The 22,187-nt window shown below is 41.3% G+C and overlaps 1 protein-coding gene across 2 annotated transcripts in view; it reads right to left on the bottom strand.

The window, feature by feature from the left end:
- Positions 1-22,187, bottom strand: part of LOC140740789 (polycystin-1-like protein 2) — a 109,659-nt gene that overhangs the window by 51,154 nt on the left and 36,318 nt on the right. For both annotated transcript variants that reach the window (XM_073070303.1, XM_073070304.1), the window contains exons 19-24: positions 21,632-21,759; positions 16,476-16,599; positions 12,589-12,720; positions 11,258-11,486; positions 8,276-8,469; positions 2,185-2,415 (exon numbers count right to left, since the gene is read on the bottom strand). In XM_073070303.1, the coding sequence (XP_072926404.1) occupies positions 2,185-2,415; positions 8,276-8,469; positions 11,258-11,486; positions 12,589-12,720; positions 16,476-16,599; positions 21,632-21,759 (1,038 nt within the window). The remainder of the gene's footprint in view (positions 1-2,184; positions 2,416-8,275; positions 8,470-11,257; positions 11,487-12,588; positions 12,721-16,475; positions 16,600-21,631; positions 21,760-22,187) is intronic.

Here is a 22,187-nt window from a genome sequence, read left to right as displayed (position 1 = left end):
CCAGGGAAGAAGGTGAAGGTGAAAGGCTCCCTTCTCTCACAGGAATGAAAGAGTCCCAATGGGTGTGTACTACATTCTCTCAATTCCCAGGTTACTATTATTGGTGCCAGTTTCTTTTAAATTCAAGATTTACAAATCAAATTTAAATTCCTGTCTCAAAGCTGCAATGCTATTTTTACAACGGTATTTTACCCATTTCTTGTTCCCGATTTTCCATAATCAGTAGTTCACCAATCACAGGGACTATACTTAGAGCTATAACACATTATAATTAAACAGCCAATCATTTTTCAGGGCAATCATATCACATCCTACAAAATAGAAGAGATCACAGATTACATCTTGTTCTCCAGATTGGCAAAATACCAGCCTTTCTCTCCTAGTTGAATGAAACTGTGCTTACATTATTCGCTTCCTTACCAATTCATTTTCTCCTCAGTCTTCAGGCTTCCTTTCTCTCCTACTCCAGAGCAACCTAAATTCATCTCAGTGTTTCATCCAAAAGGAATGTTCAACCATGCTTTAATATCAGTTAAGTAAGAGAGAAGCAGGTAGGTAGAGTCACCTCCACCTACAGGTGATTGACCAGGTAGATGTCCGTTTAGCATTTCACCATTTTGGAGTGGTCTATATTCAACCCAGCCTTCACTACACAGACTGCAACATTACAAACATTTAGAGAATGTTATAGATACTGCCCTTGGCAACACTATATTCAAGTAAATCAATATCAAGCATCGGTAGATGGAGCTCGTCAGCCTGGGAAGGCAGTCCATCTAAGAGAGGGAAAACTCTGATTTCAAACCTCCGCTGCCTTGCGGCCATACCCACTCAGGAAAGGCTTCGGGAGTAAACCCTGAGGTCAAATCTGGAGCTGGAGTCCCTAAGGCAGTCCGACATTCTCTTCAAACTCGTTTTGGCAACTCCTGCGACGACACCGGTGCCAAGCTGTATCGGCCCTTGCCCTTCCCCTGGACAACATCGGTGGCGTGGAGAGGGGAGACTTGCTACTTGGGCATCTGGCGGTCTTCCATACAACCTTGTCCAGGCCTGCGCCCTGGAGAAGACTTTCCAGGCGCAGATCCGTGGTCTCGCGAGACTAACGGATGCCATACATACAATAACAAGCAGTTGCGCTTCCTGCTGCCCCAGGAAAGCAGTCAACATAATCAAGGACTCCTCCCACCCTGGTCATTCTCTATTCTTTCCCCTTTTGATGGGCGGAAGAAGCAAAAGGTTCAAAGCACCTACTACCAATCTCAAGGACAGCTTCTATCCTGCAGTTATCAGACTCCTGAATAGACTTCTTATGCAAGAAAAACAGAATTCTTGGAATCCCAATCTACCTGCACTTTATTTGTTGACCAGCACTTCAGTTTCCCTGCCACTGGAATGCTATATTCCACATTCTCTTTTCCTTTTTACCTTTTTCATGTATATATACAGGAGGTACCTAATAGAGTGGCAACTGAGTGTATGTTCATGGTCTTCTGCTGCTGTAGCCCATCCACTTCAAGGTTTGATGTGTTGTGCATTCAGAGATGCTCTTCTCCACACCACTGCTGCAATGCATGGCTATTTGAGTTTCTGTCACCTTCCTGTCAGTTTGAACCAATCTGACCATTCTCCTATAACCTCTCTCATTAACAAAGCATTTTTGCTTTCAGCATGGCTTGGCACTGGATGTTGTTTTGTTTTTTCTGTAAACTATAGAGACTGTTGTGCATGAAAATCCCAGGAGTTCAGTATTTTCAGAGATACTCAAACCACCCTGCCTGACTCCAATAATCATTCAACAGTCAAAGTCACTTAGATCACATTTCTTCCTTAAGCTAATGTTTGGTTTGAACAACAGCTGAACCTCTTGACCATGTCTGCATGCTTTTATGTTTAGAGCTGCTGCCAGATGATCAGCTGATTGGATATTTGCATTAACCAGCAGGTGCACTGGTGTACCTAATGAAGTGGCCATTGAGTGTATGTATGGAATGATCTGTCTGGATGGTATGCAGACAAAAGCTTCTCACTGTATCTCGGTACATGTGTCAACTTTAAACCACTGCCAATAAAATGTAACCGGTGCTAAGAGAAAATAGACAAAAAATACAGGACAGAGATTGAGAGGTTTGAACTGGGGATTTCAAAGTGACTGATTAGATTGATATGATTGGATTAATTACTTACTTTGGCAACATCTTGCCTATCTTTTCTTCTCGCCCACACAACAGCAAGAATGTAGAGGCCAAAAATGCAAGCGACTGTTGCGATGACTATTGGGTTGTCCTTGAATGTTGCAAAGAGTTCTACTGTCTTGCTGACATCCACTGCGTTGGGCATGACAAAGAAGGAGCTGCCAAAGAAGGTGAGATGGTTGCACAGGCATTGAGTGCTACTGGGCGTAGTTAGTGGGCCCACCTAAAACATGCAACAGAAAAATTATTTAGTCAATCGTTTAGTCACACACATGCATTTTCCCCATTGCACTTTAAAGTGTCTTAATAAAATTGTGAAAGGAAAATAATTAACATAACGTAGATAAAAAGTCATTATTTTTGTTATTTTTGTTTCTGAGCATTCTGTTTTGACTTAGTTTATATTTATTCAACTATTCTGACATTAATTATTATACATACAGTAAAAGCAAAATCATCCTGATGAAAATTATTGTATTAGCTGACTTCAGGAAGGGTAAGATGAAGGAGCACATACCAATCCTCATAGAGGAATCAGTAGTGGAGAGAGGGAGCTGCTTCAAGTTCCTGGGTGTCAAGTTCTCTGAGGATCTAACCTGGTCCCAACATATCGATGCAGTCATAAAGAAGGCAAGACAGCGGTTTTACTTTATTAGGAGTTTGAAGAGATTTGGAATGTCAACAAATATACTCAAAAACTTCTATAGTTGTACTGTGGAGAGCATTCTGACAGGCTGCATCACTGTCTGGTATGGGGGGGGGCTACTGAACAGGACCGAAAGAAGCTGCAAAAGGTTGTAAATCTAGTCAGCTCCATCTCGGGCACTAGCCTCCAAAGTACCCAGGACTTCTTCAGGGATCGGTGTCTCAGAAAGGCAACGTTCATTATTAAGGACCCCCAGCACCCAGGGCATGCCCTTTTCTCACTGTTACCATCAGGAAGGAGGTACAGAAGCCTGAAGGGACACACTCAGTGATTCAGGAACAGATTCTTCCCCTCTGCCATCCGATTCCTAAATGAACATTGAAGCTTTGGACACTACCTCACTTTTTTTAAAAATATACAGTATTTCTGTATTTGAACATTTTTAAATCTATTCAATACACATAATTGAATTACTTGTTTATTTATTATTATTATTTATTTCAGTTATTATTTTTTTCTCGCTCTGCTATATTATGTATTGCATTGAACTGCTGCTGCTAAGTTAATAAATTTCATGTCACTTGCCGGTGATAATAAACCTGATTCTGATTCTGATATATGTCAAGAACAGTGAAGATGACAAAATATTAAAAAGGCACTACTTGCTTTTTTTTCGAGAGATGCTGAGTTGTTAGATTTTTATTACACTTGGACATTAGGATTTAGAGTCATAGAGTCAGAGAATGCTACAGCACAGAAACAGGCCTTTCGCCCATCTGCTCCATGTTGAACTATTGTTCCCACTACTCCCATCAGCTGCACCCGGACCTTAGCACCTCCACATCCCTCCCATGCACGTACTTATCTAAGTTTCTCTTAAATGTTGAAATTGAAACGGCATTCACCAATTGCACTGACAGCTCATTCCATCCTCTGACCGCACTCTTTGTGAAGGAGCTCCCCGTTAGATCCATTTAATGAGCAAATCATGTTAATTGAGTTCAAAATTGAGGTACTTGCTATTTTGAATGTTTTGCACCTTGGCCCCAGAGGAACGCTCGCTGTCTCATTCAACTGTATCTATGTATGACTTGACAGATAATTAAACTTGATCTGATTTGATTTCTTGATTAACTTTGATTTATGTTACTGACAGAACAAACATGAGGGACCGAATGGCTGATGCCTCCACCTACAGTCCTCAGAAAAGAGCATACTAAATTTTTAAAAATCACCCTTGGTGGCGGACACAAGGTTTGTGATATGATAACACAGGAGTATTGGGCTGTACCTCTGACATCTGCTTCCACTGATTTCATTGTCAATAAAGCACATCACAGTATTACTATATTGGGTGTTTAGTATGTAAATAGAGAGGGCACTTAGTATGATAGATAGATAGATAGATAGATAGATAGATAGATAGATAGATAGATAGATAGATAGATAGATAGATAGATAGATAGATAGATAGATAGATACTTTATTCATCCCCATGGGGAAATTCAACTTTTTTCCAATGTCCCATACACTTGTTGTAGCAAAACTAATTACATACAATACTTAACTCAGTAAAAAAAATATGATATGCATCTAAATCACCATCTCAAAAAGCATTAATAATAGCTTTAAAAAGTTCTTAAGTCCTGGCGGTAGAATTGTAAAGCCTAATGGCATTGGGGAGTATTGACCTCTTCATCCTGTCTGAGGAGCATTGCATCGATAGTAACCTGTCGCTGAAACTGCTTCTCTGTCTCTGGATGGTGCTATGTAGAGGATGTTCAGAGTTATCCATAATTGACCGTAGCCCTTTGCTCAGCTACCGATGTTAAACTCTCCAGTACTTTGCCCACAACAGAGCCCGCCTTCCTTACCAGCTTATTAAGACGTGAGGCATCCCTCTTCTTAATGCTTCCTCCCCAACACGCCACCACAAAGAAGAGGGCGCTCTCCACAACTGACCTATAGAACATCTTCAGCATCTCACTACAGACATTGAATGACGCCAACCTTCTTAGGAAGTACATTCGACTCTGTGCCTTCCTGCACAAGGCATCTGTGTTGGCAGTCCAGTCTAGCTTCTCGTCTAACTGTACTCCCAGATACTTGTAGGTCTTAACCTGCTCCACACATTCTCCATTAATGATCACTGGCTCCATATGAGGCCTAGATCTCCTAAAGTCCACCACCATCTCCTTGGTCTTGGTGATATTGAGACGCGGGTAGTTTGAGTTGCACCATATCACAAAGTCCTGTATCAGTTTCCTATACTCCTCCTCCTGTCCATTCCTGACACACCCCACTATGGCCGTGTCATCAGCGAACTTCTGCACATGGCAGGACTCTGAGTTATATTGGAAGTCTGATGTGTACAGGGTGTACAGGACCGGAGAGAGTACGGTTCCCTGCGGCGCCCCTGTGCTGCTGACCACCGTGTCAGACCTACAGTCTCCCAACCGCACATACTGAGGTCTATCTGTCAAGTAGTCCACTATCCAATCCACCATGTGAGAGTCTACTCCCATCTCCGTTAGTTTGTGCCTTAAGATCTTGGGCTGGATGGTGTTAAAGGCACTAGAGAAGTCAAGGAATGTAATCCTCACAGCACAACTGACCCCCTCTAGGTGAGAGAGTGATTTGTGCAGCAAATACGTGATAGCATCCTCCACTCCCACCTTCTCCTTATACGCAAACTGAAGAGGATCCTGGGCGTGCCTGGTTTGTGGCCTCAGATTCTGTATTATCAGCCGCTCCATGGTCTTCATCACGTGCGACGTCAAGGCAACAGGTCTGAAGTCATTCAACTCCTTTGGTTGTGGTTTCTTCGGTACCGGGACAATACAGGATGTTTTCCACTGTCTTGGTACTCTTCTCTGCTCCAGGCTCATGTTGAAGATGCGCTGTAGTGGTTCTCCCAGCTCAGTCGCACAGTCGCAATAATGGGGACATTCTTCTCCATTATTTCTCAAGGAGGACATCACAGAACGGAGGAGGCCAAGATGGATTCATAACCATGTTAGAACATCATATCTATGCTGGATGTGCTGGGAGAGATCTGTCTGGGGCCAGTGAGGAGGGGGTGAGGGGAGTCAGGGGATGAGGGAATATTAACAGACATTTCCCTAACCCTTTGCTTTCTTTTGTGGCTTATGACAGAGATATATTACTAAGGTTTCACTGTTGCTACTATTTATATTAACACTCTTTTATTATTGAGGAAGGGATGTTGGTATGATAAACATTTAAATAGTGCCTTCCACTTTTTTATGTTAGTGATCGGCTAACCAGAGAAGCACTTACTGTTGGGTGTATTAAGTCAATGATTGAGCCATTGCTGACTTTGCTAATGCAGACTGAAGCTTTTGGCTAATGTGTCCAACCTGATATGCAAGTGGCCAGCCCCTAATGATGTTTTAAACATCACTGCATAAAAATGCTGCAATGTAAATTCACACAAAGATTGTTGTTGTAAAGAGCGTGTATATTCTGTCTTATCAAAGTTCAAAGTAAATTTATTATCTAAGTACACATTAGTCACCAAGTACAAACCTGACGTTCATTTTCTTCTGGGCAATCGCAGTGAATGAAGGAAACGCAATAGAATCTGTGAAAGACCGCATCCAGCAGGAGGGACAACAACCAATATGAAGAAAGAAGAAAAGGTCATAGCATTTCAAGAACATGAGATGAAGTGTCCTTGAAAATGAGTCCATACGTTGTGGGAACAGTTCTATGATGGGCCAAGTGAAGTTGAGTGAAGCTATACCCTCTAATTCAGGAGCTTGATGGTTGAGGGGTAATAACTGTTCCTAAACCTGGAGGCACAGGTCTTGAGGCTCCTGTACCTTCTTCCTGTTGATGGCAGTAAGAAGACAGCATTGCCTAGATGGCGGGGCTACTAGATAAGGAATGCTGCTTTCCTGCGACAATGCTTCTTGTACATGTGCTTAATGGTGGGGAGGGCTTTACCTGTGATGGACTAGGCTATATCCACTGCTTTTTGTATGCTTTTCCACTCAAACGTTTCCATACCAGGTTGTGATGCAACCAGTCAATATACTTTTCACCACACATCTATAGAAGTTTGCCAGAGTTTTAGATGACATGCTGCATCTTTGCAAACTTCTCAGAAAGTAGAGGTGCTGCCATGCTTTCTTCATCAGACCCAGGCCTGACCCTCTGAATTGATAACACTGAGGAACTTAAAGTTGCTGATCCTCTCCAACTCTGATCTCTCGATGACGACTGACTTAAGAGATCTCCAGTTTCCTCCTCAAGTCAATTACCATCTCCTTAGTCTTTTTGACATTGAGTGAGAGGTTGTGGTTGTGTCATCAGTCAGTAAGATTTTCAGTCTCCTTCCCATATACTGATTCATTACTGTCTTTGATTGGGCCAACGACATTATCGTCGGCAAACTTAAATATGGCATTAGAGCTGTGCTTAGCCTCACAGTCATAAGTATAAAGTAAGCAGAGCAGGGGGCAAAGCACACTGCCTTGCACTTATAGTATTTGGCAGTGTACAGGGCATTTCCCTACATCTAGTAGTTGGGTAAATGTCAGAAGAGAGGAAACAGGAATAACAATAAGTAAAATAGTCCCTTGAGTCTGCTCTGCCATTCAGTAAATTATAGTTCATCTGCACCTCCGGACCAGGAAGGTTTCTGTCACAGATGCTGGCTGACCCTTTGAGTTCTTCCAGCAGTTTAGTTGTTGCATCAGATTCCAGCACCTGCCATTTCTATTGTCTCCACTGGACTGATTGCTGGCACAAGGTGGCTAATTTATGAGGAAAGATTGAAAAGATTGGACCCATACTCACAGAACTTCAGAAGAATGAAGTGACTTTATTGAAACCAAAGATTTTGAAGGGACTTGACAAGGTCAGTACTGCGAGGAATCTAGAACTGGAGACATAGCTTCAGAATCAGAATAGGGCTGAGAAGACTGGATTATTTTTGGATTTCTCTAATGTAGAGAACTGTGAACTAAGTCATTCAATATATTTCAGGCCAAAGTGGACAGATTTCTAGACCACAATCAAAGGTTATGAGGACCAGGCAGGAATATGGAGTGGTGGAGTAGTGGCCAACAACTAGACCATCCTTGATTTTATTGAATGGTAGAATAGGCTAAAAGGTCTGCAGTTATTCCCAGATGCAGTTAGACCATACAAAAGTGAGGGTGCTGCATTTCACTAGAATCCTTTTTCACCAGATTTCAAGTTAGACCATACAAAGCGATGGTACTGAATTTTGCCAGAGTTTACTTTCACCAGATTTCCAGTTAAACCATACAAAGTGATAGTACTGCATTCGATTAGAGTCCCTTATCGCCAGACATCTAGTTAGACCATACAAAGTGAGGGTACTGCATTTCACCCAAGTCCCTTATCGCTCGAGCTCAGTTAAACCACAGAAAGTGAGGGTACTCACACGACATCCAGATGAATTCCAGTTGTTGTTAATTTCATCCCAGTATACACACTGGGATAAAAAGGAAGTGAAGGCCACAGTCATGTTCATCATTTGTGCAGAGTTCAGATCTGGAACAGATCTCACAGCCAAATAGTAAGTTCCTATTCCGTAGATTAACTCAGCAGGAGAAATCAGCCAGGTATATCTTGCAGCTTGTTGGGAAAGATGGAAGGTAATAGAAATATTTAAAACACAGCATTTTTATCGAGAGAAAATATGATCAAATTTGAAGAACAATCATTTGAATAAAGCAGGATGAGTTTTTTATTTAAATATATAAAGTTGCAGATAGCCTTGCTACGGATAGACTTTTCTTTTGTGTGTTAATACTGTGGTCCTGAGTGGATGGGAGAGTTAAGTATGTGCTTTATCTTAAAGTAGTAACAGCACAGCCTCAGTCTGTAGAGCAGATGAAGGATTCAATATGAGTAAGTGTGCAATGTTGTGCCCTAAAACCTTTGTGAATAATTACAGATATTATTGAAAACAATGAAGTAATAAATTAAACTTCTAAAAGTAATGTGTGAATCTGTTAATCAAAACTAACAAAAATATGGTGGAACAGATAAAGTTTGCGCAAAAGCGCTACCAACCTAACCCAGCTGCAAATAAATTAGTTACACTTTAATTCCATAAATTATTAAGTTACACAATAGTTTTTCAATGCATTGCCTATGAGACCAAGACATCAATGTACTGTCTTTGGAAAAGCTGAGAAAAAAACTTTAAAACTCCCAAACCCAGCAAAAGTAAAACTGATAATCCAAAAAACTGAATTAAGTGTCGATATCAAGGCCTCTGCTTGAAGATAACTATGACTCTTATGCACAGCTCAAACAGCACCTATAAATTAGATAATGACACAACTATCATTGGCAGAATTTCAGATGGTGACGAGGAGGCATACAGGAACGAGATAGACCAGCTGGTTGAGTGGTGTCACAACAGCAACATTGCACCCAACGTCAGTAGGACCAAGGAATTGATTGTGGACTTCTTGAAGGGAAAGCTGAGGGATTGCACATCAGTCCTCATCGAGGGATCACAAGTGGAAAGGGTGAACAGTTTCAAGTTCCTGGGTGTCAACATCTCTGAGGATCTATCCTGGGCCCATCATATTGATGCAATTACAAAAAAGGCACAACAGCAGCTATATTTCCATTAGGAATTTGAGGAGAATTGGTATGACACCTAAGACACTCACAAACTTCAACAGATATACCATACAGAGCAATCAAACAGTTTGCATCACCATCTGGTACGTAGGGGCCACTGCACAAGATCAGAAAAAAACTGCAGAAAGTTGTAAACTCAGCCAGATCCATCATTGGCACCAGCCTCACCAGCATTGAGGAAATTTTCAAAACGTGATGCTTCAAAAAGGCAGCATCCATCATTAAGGAGCCCCATCACCTAGGACATGCTCTCTTCTCATTACTACCTTCAAGGAGGAGGTACAGAAGCCTGAAGACACACACTCAACATTTCAGAAACAGCTTCTTCCCCTCTGCCATCAAATTTCTGAATGGACAATGAAACCATGAGCACTTGCTCAATATTTTTCTCCCTCTCTTTTTGTACTACTTATTTAATTTATATATATATATACACATACATACAATTTGTATTGTAAGTTATAGTCTTATTATTAATGTATATTACAATGTACTGCTGCAGCAAAACAATAAATTTCTTGACGAAGGTCTGTGATATAAAACCTGATTCTGATAAATTTCTACAGACTGTGATGGAAGTTACAACTTCAAGTCATCTAATCATTTTGATTAGACTAATCAAAACTTGAAATAACCACGTCTTATTTTCATAACACCCAAGCTAGCAGCTAAGGAGTACAGTCCTTTGAAGAACTGATGTTTACTTTAGTTGGACAATCTATTCTGAACCTAGAACATTAATGTAATTGTTCTCCTGAATTTTAATTTTCAGCTACAAAATATTTGAAAGGTTTTGATGTGACCTTATATTTCATTTCAAATGGACTGCTTGGATATGGAATCATTTACTAACAATATGGCAAAGATCTAGGCACTTGCATTTAAGCCGTGAATAAGGAAGTAGTCCAGCTCTATCTGTCGCAGTTGTACTGTAACCTGATTATGACATGTGTCTGCATTAATTTTGTAAAAGACATCAATTGAAGTGATTGGGTAAGCAAGGAGAATTTCTAGGAATGTTATTTTATATCATTTAAATGATGTACCCAACAACTCTTTGTTGGATTAATGAAGTTTTCAAAGTACACCTGTGCTTTCTTAGAAGAGACAAATCACAATACTATAGTTGTTAGAACAATCGTAAACAGCTCCTGAAAAATCCAGTGATCAAGAACAAGGCCCTAAACATGGCTTGTTCAAAGTATGAGTATACCACACTGCAGACTGCATGTTAAGATCTTGCAGAGGGTTGTAAATGAGGTTAACAGGAGTGGCGCCCGGGGCACATTTGTAGTTATATGAGGAACTGGTATTGCTTTCTTGGAGAACACCTAGTCCTAAAGATTGATGAGTTAGAGGTGTTCAGAATTTTAAAGGGCTTCATCGAATAATTAAGGAAACATTTTCCCAGTAGCATAAAAGCTGGTTATTAGTGGATAAATTTCTGAAAAATAACCATGGTGACACTTGAAGGATAATGTATGCTCACACAAGGAATTGTAAAAGACATCCTATCAGGCTGTTGCTGAAGGCACATTTTCTTTGAAAGGAAAATGGAGAACAAGCAAGAATTTCCTAAGACTGATCACGGGGAATGGGACCAAACGGTCCGTTCAACTGTGGGTGGAATTGATAAGTCTGTTCCGGAGTGGAGATGATTTCATGAAAGTATCCCCAAAATTGGAGCTGCAAGATGCAATGAAGGTGTTTATTCACATTCATTCCTGCAGTGTTTCTCTCTTGCAGACACTTGCTTCGCACTTACCTCCAGTGTACTTTGTATTAGGTAGCTGTGTGGAAACCAGAAAGTTGGTCTCATTAGGTTCATTTTCATAGCCCAAGTAAAGGACGATTGGGACATTTTGCTCAGTCTCCAGGTAAAAGCCAAGTGTGCCGCTGTCTGATGTAACGTTCACTTCCATGATGATTAGGTTGCTTTCCAGATTGAATTCAGTCCAATTCTCGTGAGTCACATCAGGTCGAGGGAGTATTATCTGTAACATTAATAAACTATGCTGCAACTCAAATGATATTTAAGCTGTCAAAGGATTAATTCAAAGGTTAGATCTGCTGCTGGGTTAGTGCTGTCAGTACAGAGGCAGAGGATCTAACTAGTTCCCCAACCAGCAGCACACTCAGCCTTTTTATTTTGTCATTCATAATGACATCAGCGTCATGGATAATTTAAAAAAACTACCAGGCTTATGCCCTCTAGCACAAGATTCAGAGCAGCTTTACACCATCCAGGACATGCCCTCTTCAGATCAGGGAGGAGGTGTAGGAGCCCAAAGACTCACACGTAAGCAGACTTTTCCCCCCTCCAACAACAGATTTTTAAATGGTCCATGAACCCTACCTCACTATTTTGCTCATTTTTGCACTATTTATTTTATATTTCTTATTATAACCTACAGTATTTTTTTTAATGATTTCTGCTTTACTACTGCTGCAGAACAATAAATTTCATGATGTATTTCAGTGATAATAAACCTGATTTTGGTTCTGATTCCACTGAACCATTGTTAGTTCTGCGGATGGGGACACGGGCACCACCTGTGACGTGTGGTGGCATCGACTGCAGGACTGCTATCTAACCCTGCAAGCCCTTTGAATATTAATCACAGCCATGACAGCAGGAGCCTGAATTTGCACAACTTCCTAACAACAGTCTCGGCCTGCACTGTGCCACTGAGTTGATGGGTGGCTGTTGTTTGTGCTGAAGTTGGTCCTGGCTGGGGGTCTGACAGTCTCTGTTCAGGGAGAACCCCCCTATAAATCAGAAACACAAGAGATTCTGCAGATGCAGGAAATCTTGAGCAACATGCACAAAATGCTGAAGGAACTCAGCAAGACAGACAGCATCACTGCAGGGGAATATTTCAGGCCAAGACTCTTCATTAACACTAGCCTGACTGACCCGAAACATTGTCTGTTTATTCTCCTCTATAGATGTTGCCTGACTTGCTGAGTTCCTTCAATATTTTGTGTGCGTTCCCCTATAGATCAGTTTACTTTACAACTTGCAGAGCCAAGCAACTTAATGTCGGCACTCTCTTCGTTGGTGATGAAGGCGGGGGGCACAGCTTGTGCATTTACCTCAATCTCCTCTGGCAGATCCCTGACAGTGTGAACTGTGCCATTCGGTGATGCCAGCGTCAGACTGCTGACTGCTCCGGAGACCTCATTCTTCGTTGTCCACACGAAGGGGTTCACGGAAAAGCTTACCATCTGTACAAAAAGGAAAACTCTGGTATTTAATGGATTCCACTTACAATTAAAGCTGCCGGGGGAAATGGAGAATCAATCTTTGAATCATCTGGGGAAATAGAGGGAGGGGTCTTGTGTCACTCTGGTATCTTTCATTAAGTTAGAATTTCTTTCCTCTCCCTAAAGCCACTGGCTCTTGCTTATTTGCTGCTTCTCTGCCCTCCTCTTTAAGGTCAGCTGTTAGTCTTCAGTTAGACACTTGACACTGGTACAGTTTTAAAGAGCATTTGTAGACTTGCTTCGTTGCTGAGTCAGTGTCAGTGACTGAGGTCATCGTCTGCAAATTAGAAAAAATACTGTTCACTGCCAACAACTGATTCATGTGGGAATCTGAACAAATATGAGTTATTATGCTTTGCTCAGATGAATAACATTCAACCATATAATCCAGCTCTCATAGTGTGATTATCTCACTGAATATCGTGGGTAATCTTTGGTGTCATGAAACTTGCACAATTGCTGTATAAGGCAAGGGTCTAGTATAGTATTGAATCATTTGCAGAAAAAAATAAAGATCTAAAGATTAGCTTTATTTATCATGTGTACGTACATCAAAACATACAGTGAAATATGTCAGTGACCAATGCAGTCCAAATACGTGCTAGGTGAGTGTCACCGTGCTTCTGACACCAACATTGCATGCCCATAACCGAAACACAAGAGATTCTGCAGATGCTAGAAGTCCAGAGCAAACACACAAAAAACGCTCATAACTTACTAAATTTAACCCAAATACTGGAACATTTGGAGAGAACAAACATCGTCATGAGGAGAACATACAAAGCCCTTACAGACAGCGGGGGATTTGAACCCTGATGGCAGATCGCTGGTGTTGCAAAGTGAAGAAAAGACCCATGTCCATATCATCCTCTGGTTTCTTGACCTACACAATAGCAGTAACCTTATCTTCAACATATTTCAGCTTGTTGGCATTTGCCTTTAGGCCAAGGTACAATTCCTTGGGAATTTAGACTATTAATTTTCAGACTGAGAGGGTGAACATACTTGAAGGAACATTGTGGTGAACTACCTATTCCTGTCTGGACACGCCCCCCTGCTGACTGCTCCTGTGGCTCCTCCCATGGACCCCGGTATAAAGGCGATTGGAGGCACAGCCCCAGCCTCAGTCTCCAGGATGTTGAGTGGTGGTCACTTGCTGCTTATTCTTTCTTCCAGCCAATAAAAGCCTATATCTCGCCTCACGTCTCTGAGAGTTATTGATTATTGATGGTGCATCAAACATATGTAGGTTATCCTTCACAGCAACTGTGCATCCAGAAGATCTTCATGGTTGCACAGACAATTGACACAATACACACAATACTTTGTCCATTGTGGACTGAAGTAGCTTTGGTACAAAAGCCTTATACTGCACATTTGATTCTGCACATGAACCTCACAGCAAAATCCCGCTCAGGGTTTGGAGGCTTGCAATGGCTTTTCAATGTTTGAATCCCACATTGAGTACTGCATTTAGATTTAATTGTTATTTTAGTAACAAAAGCATATGTTGCAATGCAGTGCACCTTTGCCCGAAGGTGCCCAATTCTTTGTCACTTTAACTCTGTTTACTAACATCTTCCATGAACAAAGGCAAGATCAATCAAATCACCCAGATTTTGTAATAATGGGCCTTTTTAAATAAGCAATATAGGGCTCCCAGGCATTTTATCCTCATGCATCTCAGCCATTCTCCACTCGTACCGAGTACTGACAAGCCCACCCTGCCTGCAAGGAAAGGCAGCTCAAGGCTCCTCATAGGTTGAAGAGCAATTGTCACAAAAGCTGCAGATACCAAAAACCCAAAGTGAAAACAGGAGGAAACAAGAAGTCAGGCAGAATCTGAGGGGACAGATTCAAGGTTGCGCAGTAACGTATTGGCTAGCGCAACGCTGTACAGCGCCAGCTGTAAGATCAGGGTTCGATTCTTGTCACTGGCTAAAAGCAGTTTGCACGTTCTCTCCATGACCATGAGAGTTTCCTCTGGGTGCTCCGGGTTCCTCCCACATTGCAACGATGTACCATTGGAGTTAGGGAATTGTGGGCATGCTACGTTGGCACAGGAAACACAATCCTCACTGATTAGATTTGACACATTTCACTGTATGTTTTGATATTTTACTGTATGTGTGATAAATAAAACTAATCTTTAAATCTTTAAAACTTCAGACGAAGAATTCTTCCTCAGAACTGGAGGGTGAGAAAAGAAGCGGTGAGTAGACTGGGGGGAGGGCAGTAGTGTGGAAAGCAAAAAGGGAATATCTGTGATAGGATATAGACCAATGCTGTCATAGCATCAGTTACTTCAGATAAAATTACCGGTAGTTAGAGTCAGAAGAAAATGAATAAATTGACACAGAAGTACAGAGACAGACACAGACACACAGAGAACAAAGGGCTCAAAGTTTTTCATAGAGCCATGGAGTGCCATAACACAGACCAAGGCTACAGACCAGATGTCAACCATATCCCTACCTGCCCTGGTCCCATTTGCCTGCAATTAACCCAAGGAGGGGAGAGTGAGGTAGCGGGGGTTTGACATTGAATTTGGAAGGCTGCATGTGACCAGATAAAGGAGAAGATGCTGTTCCTCGTGATGACCATCTCTGGAGCAAAGCAGGAGGCTGGATGTCAGGAACTGAGAGAACTGAGAGAGGAAGTGAGATAATGAAATAAAATGGCCAAACTAGAAACTGAGCATCATCCTTGATATATTCTACATCACCCGATCCGCATTTGATTTCTCCAGCGTAAAACTGGACACACCACAAAAAGCAAGTGCAAAACAATGGATTGGAAGAAGTTCAGGTGAGTCACTGCTTTGCTCAGAAGTGCTGTTTGAGACCTTGGCTGATGGGAAGGGACAGAGTTGAATCTCTGATATGAAAAGTGACAAGAGAAGAAGAGTGGTAGTATTGGAAGAGTGATCAGGAAGCCAGAGAGAGAATGGTACCTTTGGTAGTTATGCAGGATCACCTGTTGAATGTGGGAAGCTGATGGAGTGGAAGGCTGGATGAGAGTAGACATGTGGGAAACAGATGGTACATACTCGGGGACTTGTCAGCTATGGTTGAGGGGAAGTCACACTTAAGGAAATAGGAAGACACCTCAGAAGAACTGATGTGGTAAGATTCTTCATTGGAACAGATATATCCGGGATGGAAATTGGGAGAATGGAAAGGAGTCCTTTCCTCAAGAAAGGAAGCAAGACGAGAAGAGATGCAGTGGAGATAGCCTTGGGAATCTTTGGGTTAATATAGGCATTAGTCATTAACCTATCCCCCGAGAAGGAAATGGTGATGTTAAGAAAGGGAGGCAAAGAGTCAGATATGAACCATGTAAAAATCTGAACTGGACAGAAATTTGTAGTGACATTAATGTAATTTTCAGTTTGTTGTGTGGAGGCAGGAAGCAACAGTAATATTGTAATCAAAGCAATGGGAAAAGAGGTGCAGGAAGGAGCCTGGATAAGGTGAAGAAACAAGCTCATTGCTTGCAGAACAAATCCAGGAAGAGGACAGTAGCTTAGTTACTACTACGGCTAATAAAATTAATTATTTCAAAAATCATATTTCACTTTCTGTGCTTCTGTGCATTCATCTGCTCTATTTATTACATTCTGTTCAGAAGTAAACAAGGATTTAATTTGCAAACACTCAGGGTGAAACCTATGTGTTGCTTGGTTGGAGCAGTTTCACGTAAGGTGCGGAACCCACCCGCACATCCAGAGTGTCTGTGTCCCCGCTCACGCTCAGCGATGATAACGTTGGAAGGGTGAAACTTGCTGCAGCCGAATCCGAAACTGTGATGGAATTGTGTTCCATGCTGTCAGCCGAGAGTCTAGAAATACAGGGAATAACAGCTCCTTCAACTAATAAATATTCTTAATTGACCAACACAAAACAGGAAATTCAAAATATTCATCAGTAAAATGTCAACTATTCAGTTTTCTGTGTACTGGTCATCTTATTTCTGGATTTCAATCCCAAATATTCCAAACCACGTATCAGCAAATTCATAAAGATTTCACACTGTCATCCAACTCCACCTCTGCCTTAGGTCATCTTCTCTTGAAGCCAATATCCACACCTTTGTTATCTCTGTTATCAGATTGTTGTAAGGTTAGATGATGGCCTCTTGTTTAACTCTCCATTTCTGGCATCAGATTAATGCAAAGAAATGCAAGTTCTTTCTTCTTTCTGTCTGCTGATAAAAGAATCTTGTTGGGAATGGAGAAACTGAACAAGCAAAAGACCCACCACTTTCTCTTGCCTAAACTGCACCAGAATACACCCACCTGAGGACCCACCAGCAGACAACCTCTTAGGAGGACATGATCGTCAACTCAAGTGATTGCTACTAAATCTTGTGTAACTTCACAGCACAAAGGTGATGATGATTTTCATGAACCACTGCTCTGTATACTCAGTGGTCAAATTAGCATGCAGTAAGTTTTCAGATACAAATCTGGTGAAATTTATGTAACAGCGTAGGTGTTCTGTTGAAATTGAATGTGTGTAAAATTAGCAGGGTAAGCAACTCACTTACAACTGCTAAACTAACAGAGGGAGCCGATTGCCATAAACACAAGGGATTCTGCAGATGCTGGAAATCTTGAGCAACTCACACAAAATGCTGAAGGAACTCAGTAAGTCAGGCAGCATCCTTGGAAGGGAATGAACAGCTAACATTTCGGGCCAAGAGCCTTCATCATTTGCCAATAATTGGCAATCTTTTCTGGGTAAATTTGGTCCATGGGATTGCAATTGCAATTCATGCTAACACGGGTGACAGCTTCTCAGCATTAAGACGCAGTCAATGACATTACTATTTATATAATGCACATTTCAGCCCTTTTAGACACGAATTGGAGTTGAAGAGTTCAAACGTTATCTATCCTGGAATTGTTTTACTCAGATTAGGAGGACAATGAGCCAGTCTGTTGCTTTTTTTGTACATGCATCTGTGTCCAGAGACCTGAGCATTTTGTGGCCAATTCTGGGTGCAGAGCTCGGAAAAAGCGATGCAACAGACTTTTAACATCGTAAATCAGTGAGTTGTTTTGTTATGTCTCCCCTCTTGCTGTGAAATAGGGACACCTCTTTTTCCCTTATTAGGGAGAGAGAGAGCCTGTGGTATGTAAAATGTGGACGAGTGGACTGCAAGTCTGTGTCTTTATTGATGTTTTGCTGAACGTTTAAGTGCTCAGTGGGGTGGGGGTGGTGCTTTTATGCTGCTGTGGGTGGGAGGGGGGGTCGTTGCCTTGCTGCTATTTGTGCATGGAGGGGGAGCTGGGGGCCTTTGGGTTTCTAACGTTTTAACTGTCATTCATTCTTTGGGGCACTCCTCTGTTTTCGTGGATGTTTGCGAAGAAAAAAATTTCAGGATGTATATCGTATAGATTTCTCTCTTCTTCAATGCACCCATTGAAACCTATACATTAGGGGGAAATTTGACCAAACTCTGGACTTTGCTGGGCATCTGCAGAGTTCACTACTTGCTGGATAGACACCTTCTAAAGTCTTCAGAGTGTGCCATGACTTCCTGGAAGTAGAATCCCCAGTATTTAGCTTTCGACATACTTGTGTTATGGGCGCCTTGGGTAATGACACTACTGAGAGCACCCACATACTCACTATCTCCACAACTGGGCCTGAACCTCAGCACATGTTCTTCAGTGAAAAAAGTCTATTCTCAGAAAAACTTTACAGAAGCAACATCCTCCCCTGTATGCTCTGAGGAACAGGCCTCGTTTGTCTAAATCTGTCATCACTGCGATGTGACACATTGTAGGAAGAACTTTCCCCACAGAATCATTGACTCTAAACTCCCTCACCACACAACCTTTCTTAGCAACCTCTGCAAATCTCTGCCAAACCTACTGTAATAAGCTTGTTCATAATAACGCAAGGCGCACAGTGGTTTAGTGGGTAGTGCAGTTGATCACTGATCTGGGTTCAATTCTCTCTGCTATCTGTAGGGAGGCTGTACATTCTCCCCGTGACTGTGTGGGTTTAATCTGCATACTCCGGTTTCCTCCCACATTCCAAATAGATGTATGGGTTGGAGTTAGTAAGTTTTGGGCATGCAATCGTGCACCAAAAACATAACAGCACTAGTAGGCTGCCCCCTGCACTTCCTCAGACTGTGATGGTTGTTGATGCAAAATGATGCATTTCACTTTATGTTTTTATGTACATGTGACAGATAAAGATAATCTTTATTCTTTTTTTTATTAGTTTTTTATGCATTTTCTACATCGCTACAGATAGAAAAAAAACCCAAATCAAAATGAAGAACATTAATACAGTGCAAAAATAAACATACAATAATAATATAATACAAAAAAAGATAATTGAGAAAGCACCCAAATTGAAGACATGTAAAATTAGTATCCTCCCCAAGCCCCGCAACAAAAAAAAACTCCAGACCAACCACAACACAATATAGAGAATATAAATCAGGACATTCAAACTCCCAAAACTGTAAATACACTTAGCAACAGAAGATAATAATGCCTACTACCAAAAAAAGGGAGCTGAAAGCAAGGGACCGAAAAAAAAACCTTAGTTAAGAGGAAGGTTATGAAAGTACTCAATAAAAGGTCCCCAGACCTTATGGAACTTTATATCCGAATTAAGAACTGAATAATGAATTTTTTCAAGGTCGAAGCAGGATATAATATCATTAAGCCATTGAGCATGCGTGGGCGGGGCAACATCTCTCCATCTAAGGAGGATTAAACGTCTAGCCAGGAGAGAAGCAAAAGATAATATTCAACACTTAGTCGAACTCAAACGTAAATCTGTCTCACCCAAAAAACCAAACAAAGCAATTAAAGGGTTAGGTTCTAGGTGGTGATTCAGAATATAAGATAAAGTTATGAAGACATCTTTCCAAAATTTCTCCAAGCTAGGACAGAACCAGTACATATGAATAAGAGAGGGCTCGCCCCTTTTGCATTTATCACAAAGAGGACTAATATTAGGGTAAAATCGAGATAGTTTAGATTTAGACATATGGGCTCTATGAACAATCTTAAACTGTAAAAGGCAATGGCGAGCACAAAGAGAGGTTGAATTAACTGATTTGAGAATCGAGTCCCAAGTCTCATCAGATAAGGAGCTTTATTCTTTTATAAAGGATGGCGTACATTGCTCATCTACAGGCAACATCTTTTATTCCTCGCCTCCTGACGCCCCCTGCTGGTTAAATACAGTCCAAGCCAGAGGAACAAAAAATTGCATAACTCAGTTCAAAGGGAGCAAGAGAAAATTCACAGATGCTGGAAATACGAGCCACACACACAAAACGCTGGAGGAATTCAGCAGGCCAGGCAGTATCTATGGACAAGAGTACAATCGACGTTACGGGCCGAAACCCTTCAGCAGAACTGGAGGAAAAAAAGCTGAGGAGTAGATTTAAAATGTGGGGGGAGGGGAGAGAGGATCACAAGGCGATGGATGAAACCTGAAGGGAGAGGGGTGAAGCAAAGAGCTGGGAAGTTGATTGGTGAAATGGTTCAAAGTGGTCACTTTATTAGGTGTACCTGTACACCTGTTTGTTAACGCAAATATCTAATCGGCCAATTATATGACAACATGCAGACATGGTCAAGAGGTTCGGTTCTTGTTGAGACCAAACATCAGAATGGGGAAGAAATGTGACCTAAGTGACTTTGACTGTGGAATGATTGTTGGTGCCAGACAGGGTGGTTTGAGTATCTCTGATCTCCTGGGGTTTTCCTGCACAACAAAGAATTTACAAAGAGTGGTGCTGAAAGGCAAAACACAACCAGTGAGTTGCTGTTCTGTGGGCAAAAACACCCTGTACAGGTCGGAGGAAAATGGCCAGACTGGTTCAAGCTGACAGGAAGGCGACAGAAACTCAAATAACCCCATGTTACAACAGTGGTGTGCAGAAGAGCATCTCTGAATGCACACTATGTTGAACCAAGAAGTGGATGGGCTACAGCAGCAAAAAATCACACCCGGTTGTGCTCCCGTACCTACTCAAATAGCCACTGAGTGTAGTTCACGATCATTAATATTAACCACTAATATTGAGCCAATGGATCGGTAGTTTTCTCCCTCCTATCGTACTTTCCTCCTATCATGCAGCACATACCCAACCAACTGGCTACATAAGTTTTTGCTCATGTGATCTTTTGAATTTGTAGCCTCTGATTGTAGACCCATCAGCTATTTTGTTACTTTTTAATGTCTGAACCCTCAGTATTGAAACTCTACTACTTAGCCACTTTTCCTCTAGGCTTTCTTTCACTTCAAACATCAGTATGCTTGTTTCCTGTATAACAGTTTCAATTCTTCAATTTGGTTTTCCATTCTTCTGTAAGGTTACAGCAGAAAAACAGCAACAGATCCTAGCAACAGCACTGAACTAACAGGTGTGGTTTCCCAGGTCTTACCCTGGGACTAACCCATTTTAGTTTGAAATTTCATGGGGAGAACGACAAATCAGAATATTTAAAAGTTTTTTATGGACTTCAGCTATTTCCTTCCACGAAATGTTATTAACTTTCTACTCACTGTTTCATCACCGCAAGGAGATTATTAAAATAGTTGCATCATTGAGATTCAGTAACTTTATTTTGTTCATTTTAACATTGTGCTGTTGATACAAATCATCAAGATGCTGGGTAATAAATTTGAAAAATCTATCATGATTAATGGATAACCTTGGACTTCAAGCATAAATAATGAACTCAGTCTTGACCTTGAGAATTTATCTTCTGGATGTTTGTTCACTGGGTAAGGTCTGCTTTTCAGTAAGAATATATACCTACTTAAATTCATCACAAACCTTGTCGGGCTCAATAAGCATAAAATAGATTGTATAAATTTTCATTTACCTCTGTAGATACATTCTAACTGAGGGTGTTGTCATGAGAATAGGTTCTTCATCTGCTATTGCATCATTTAATGCCACTATCTGCAAATGGTCTATGGTGTCCAGTAAATTCTCTGATACGACTCTTTGCTGAAATGCAAAAATAGATTTGACAACATGGCATATCATGGGTGCTATCATTTAATGGTGTGCCTCAGGGATCTGTACTGGGTCCAATGTTGTTTGTCATATACATTAATGATCTGGATGATGGGGTGGTAAATTGGATTAGTAAGTATGCAGATGATACTAAGATAGGTGGCGTTGTGGATAATGAAGTAGGTTTTCAAAGCTTGCAGAGAGATTTAGGCCAGTTAGAAGAGTGGATTGAAAGATGGCGGATGGAGTTTAATGCTGATAAGTGTGAGGTGCTACATTTTGGTAGGAATAATCAAAACAGGACATACACGAGAAATGGTAGGGCATTGAAGAATGCAGTAGAACAGAGTGACCTGGGAATAATGGTGCATAGTTCCCTGAAGGTGGAATCTCATGTGGACAGGGTGGTGAAGAAAGCT

Source organism: Hemitrygon akajei, chromosome 17, assembly GCF_048418815.1.
Source record: "Hemitrygon akajei chromosome 17, sHemAka1.3, whole genome shotgun sequence".
NCBI lineage: Eukaryota > Metazoa > Chordata > Chondrichthyes > Myliobatiformes > Dasyatidae > Hemitrygon > Hemitrygon akajei.
Note: the sequence above shows the minus strand (reverse complement) of the source record. Positions and strands in the feature narration are given on the sequence as shown.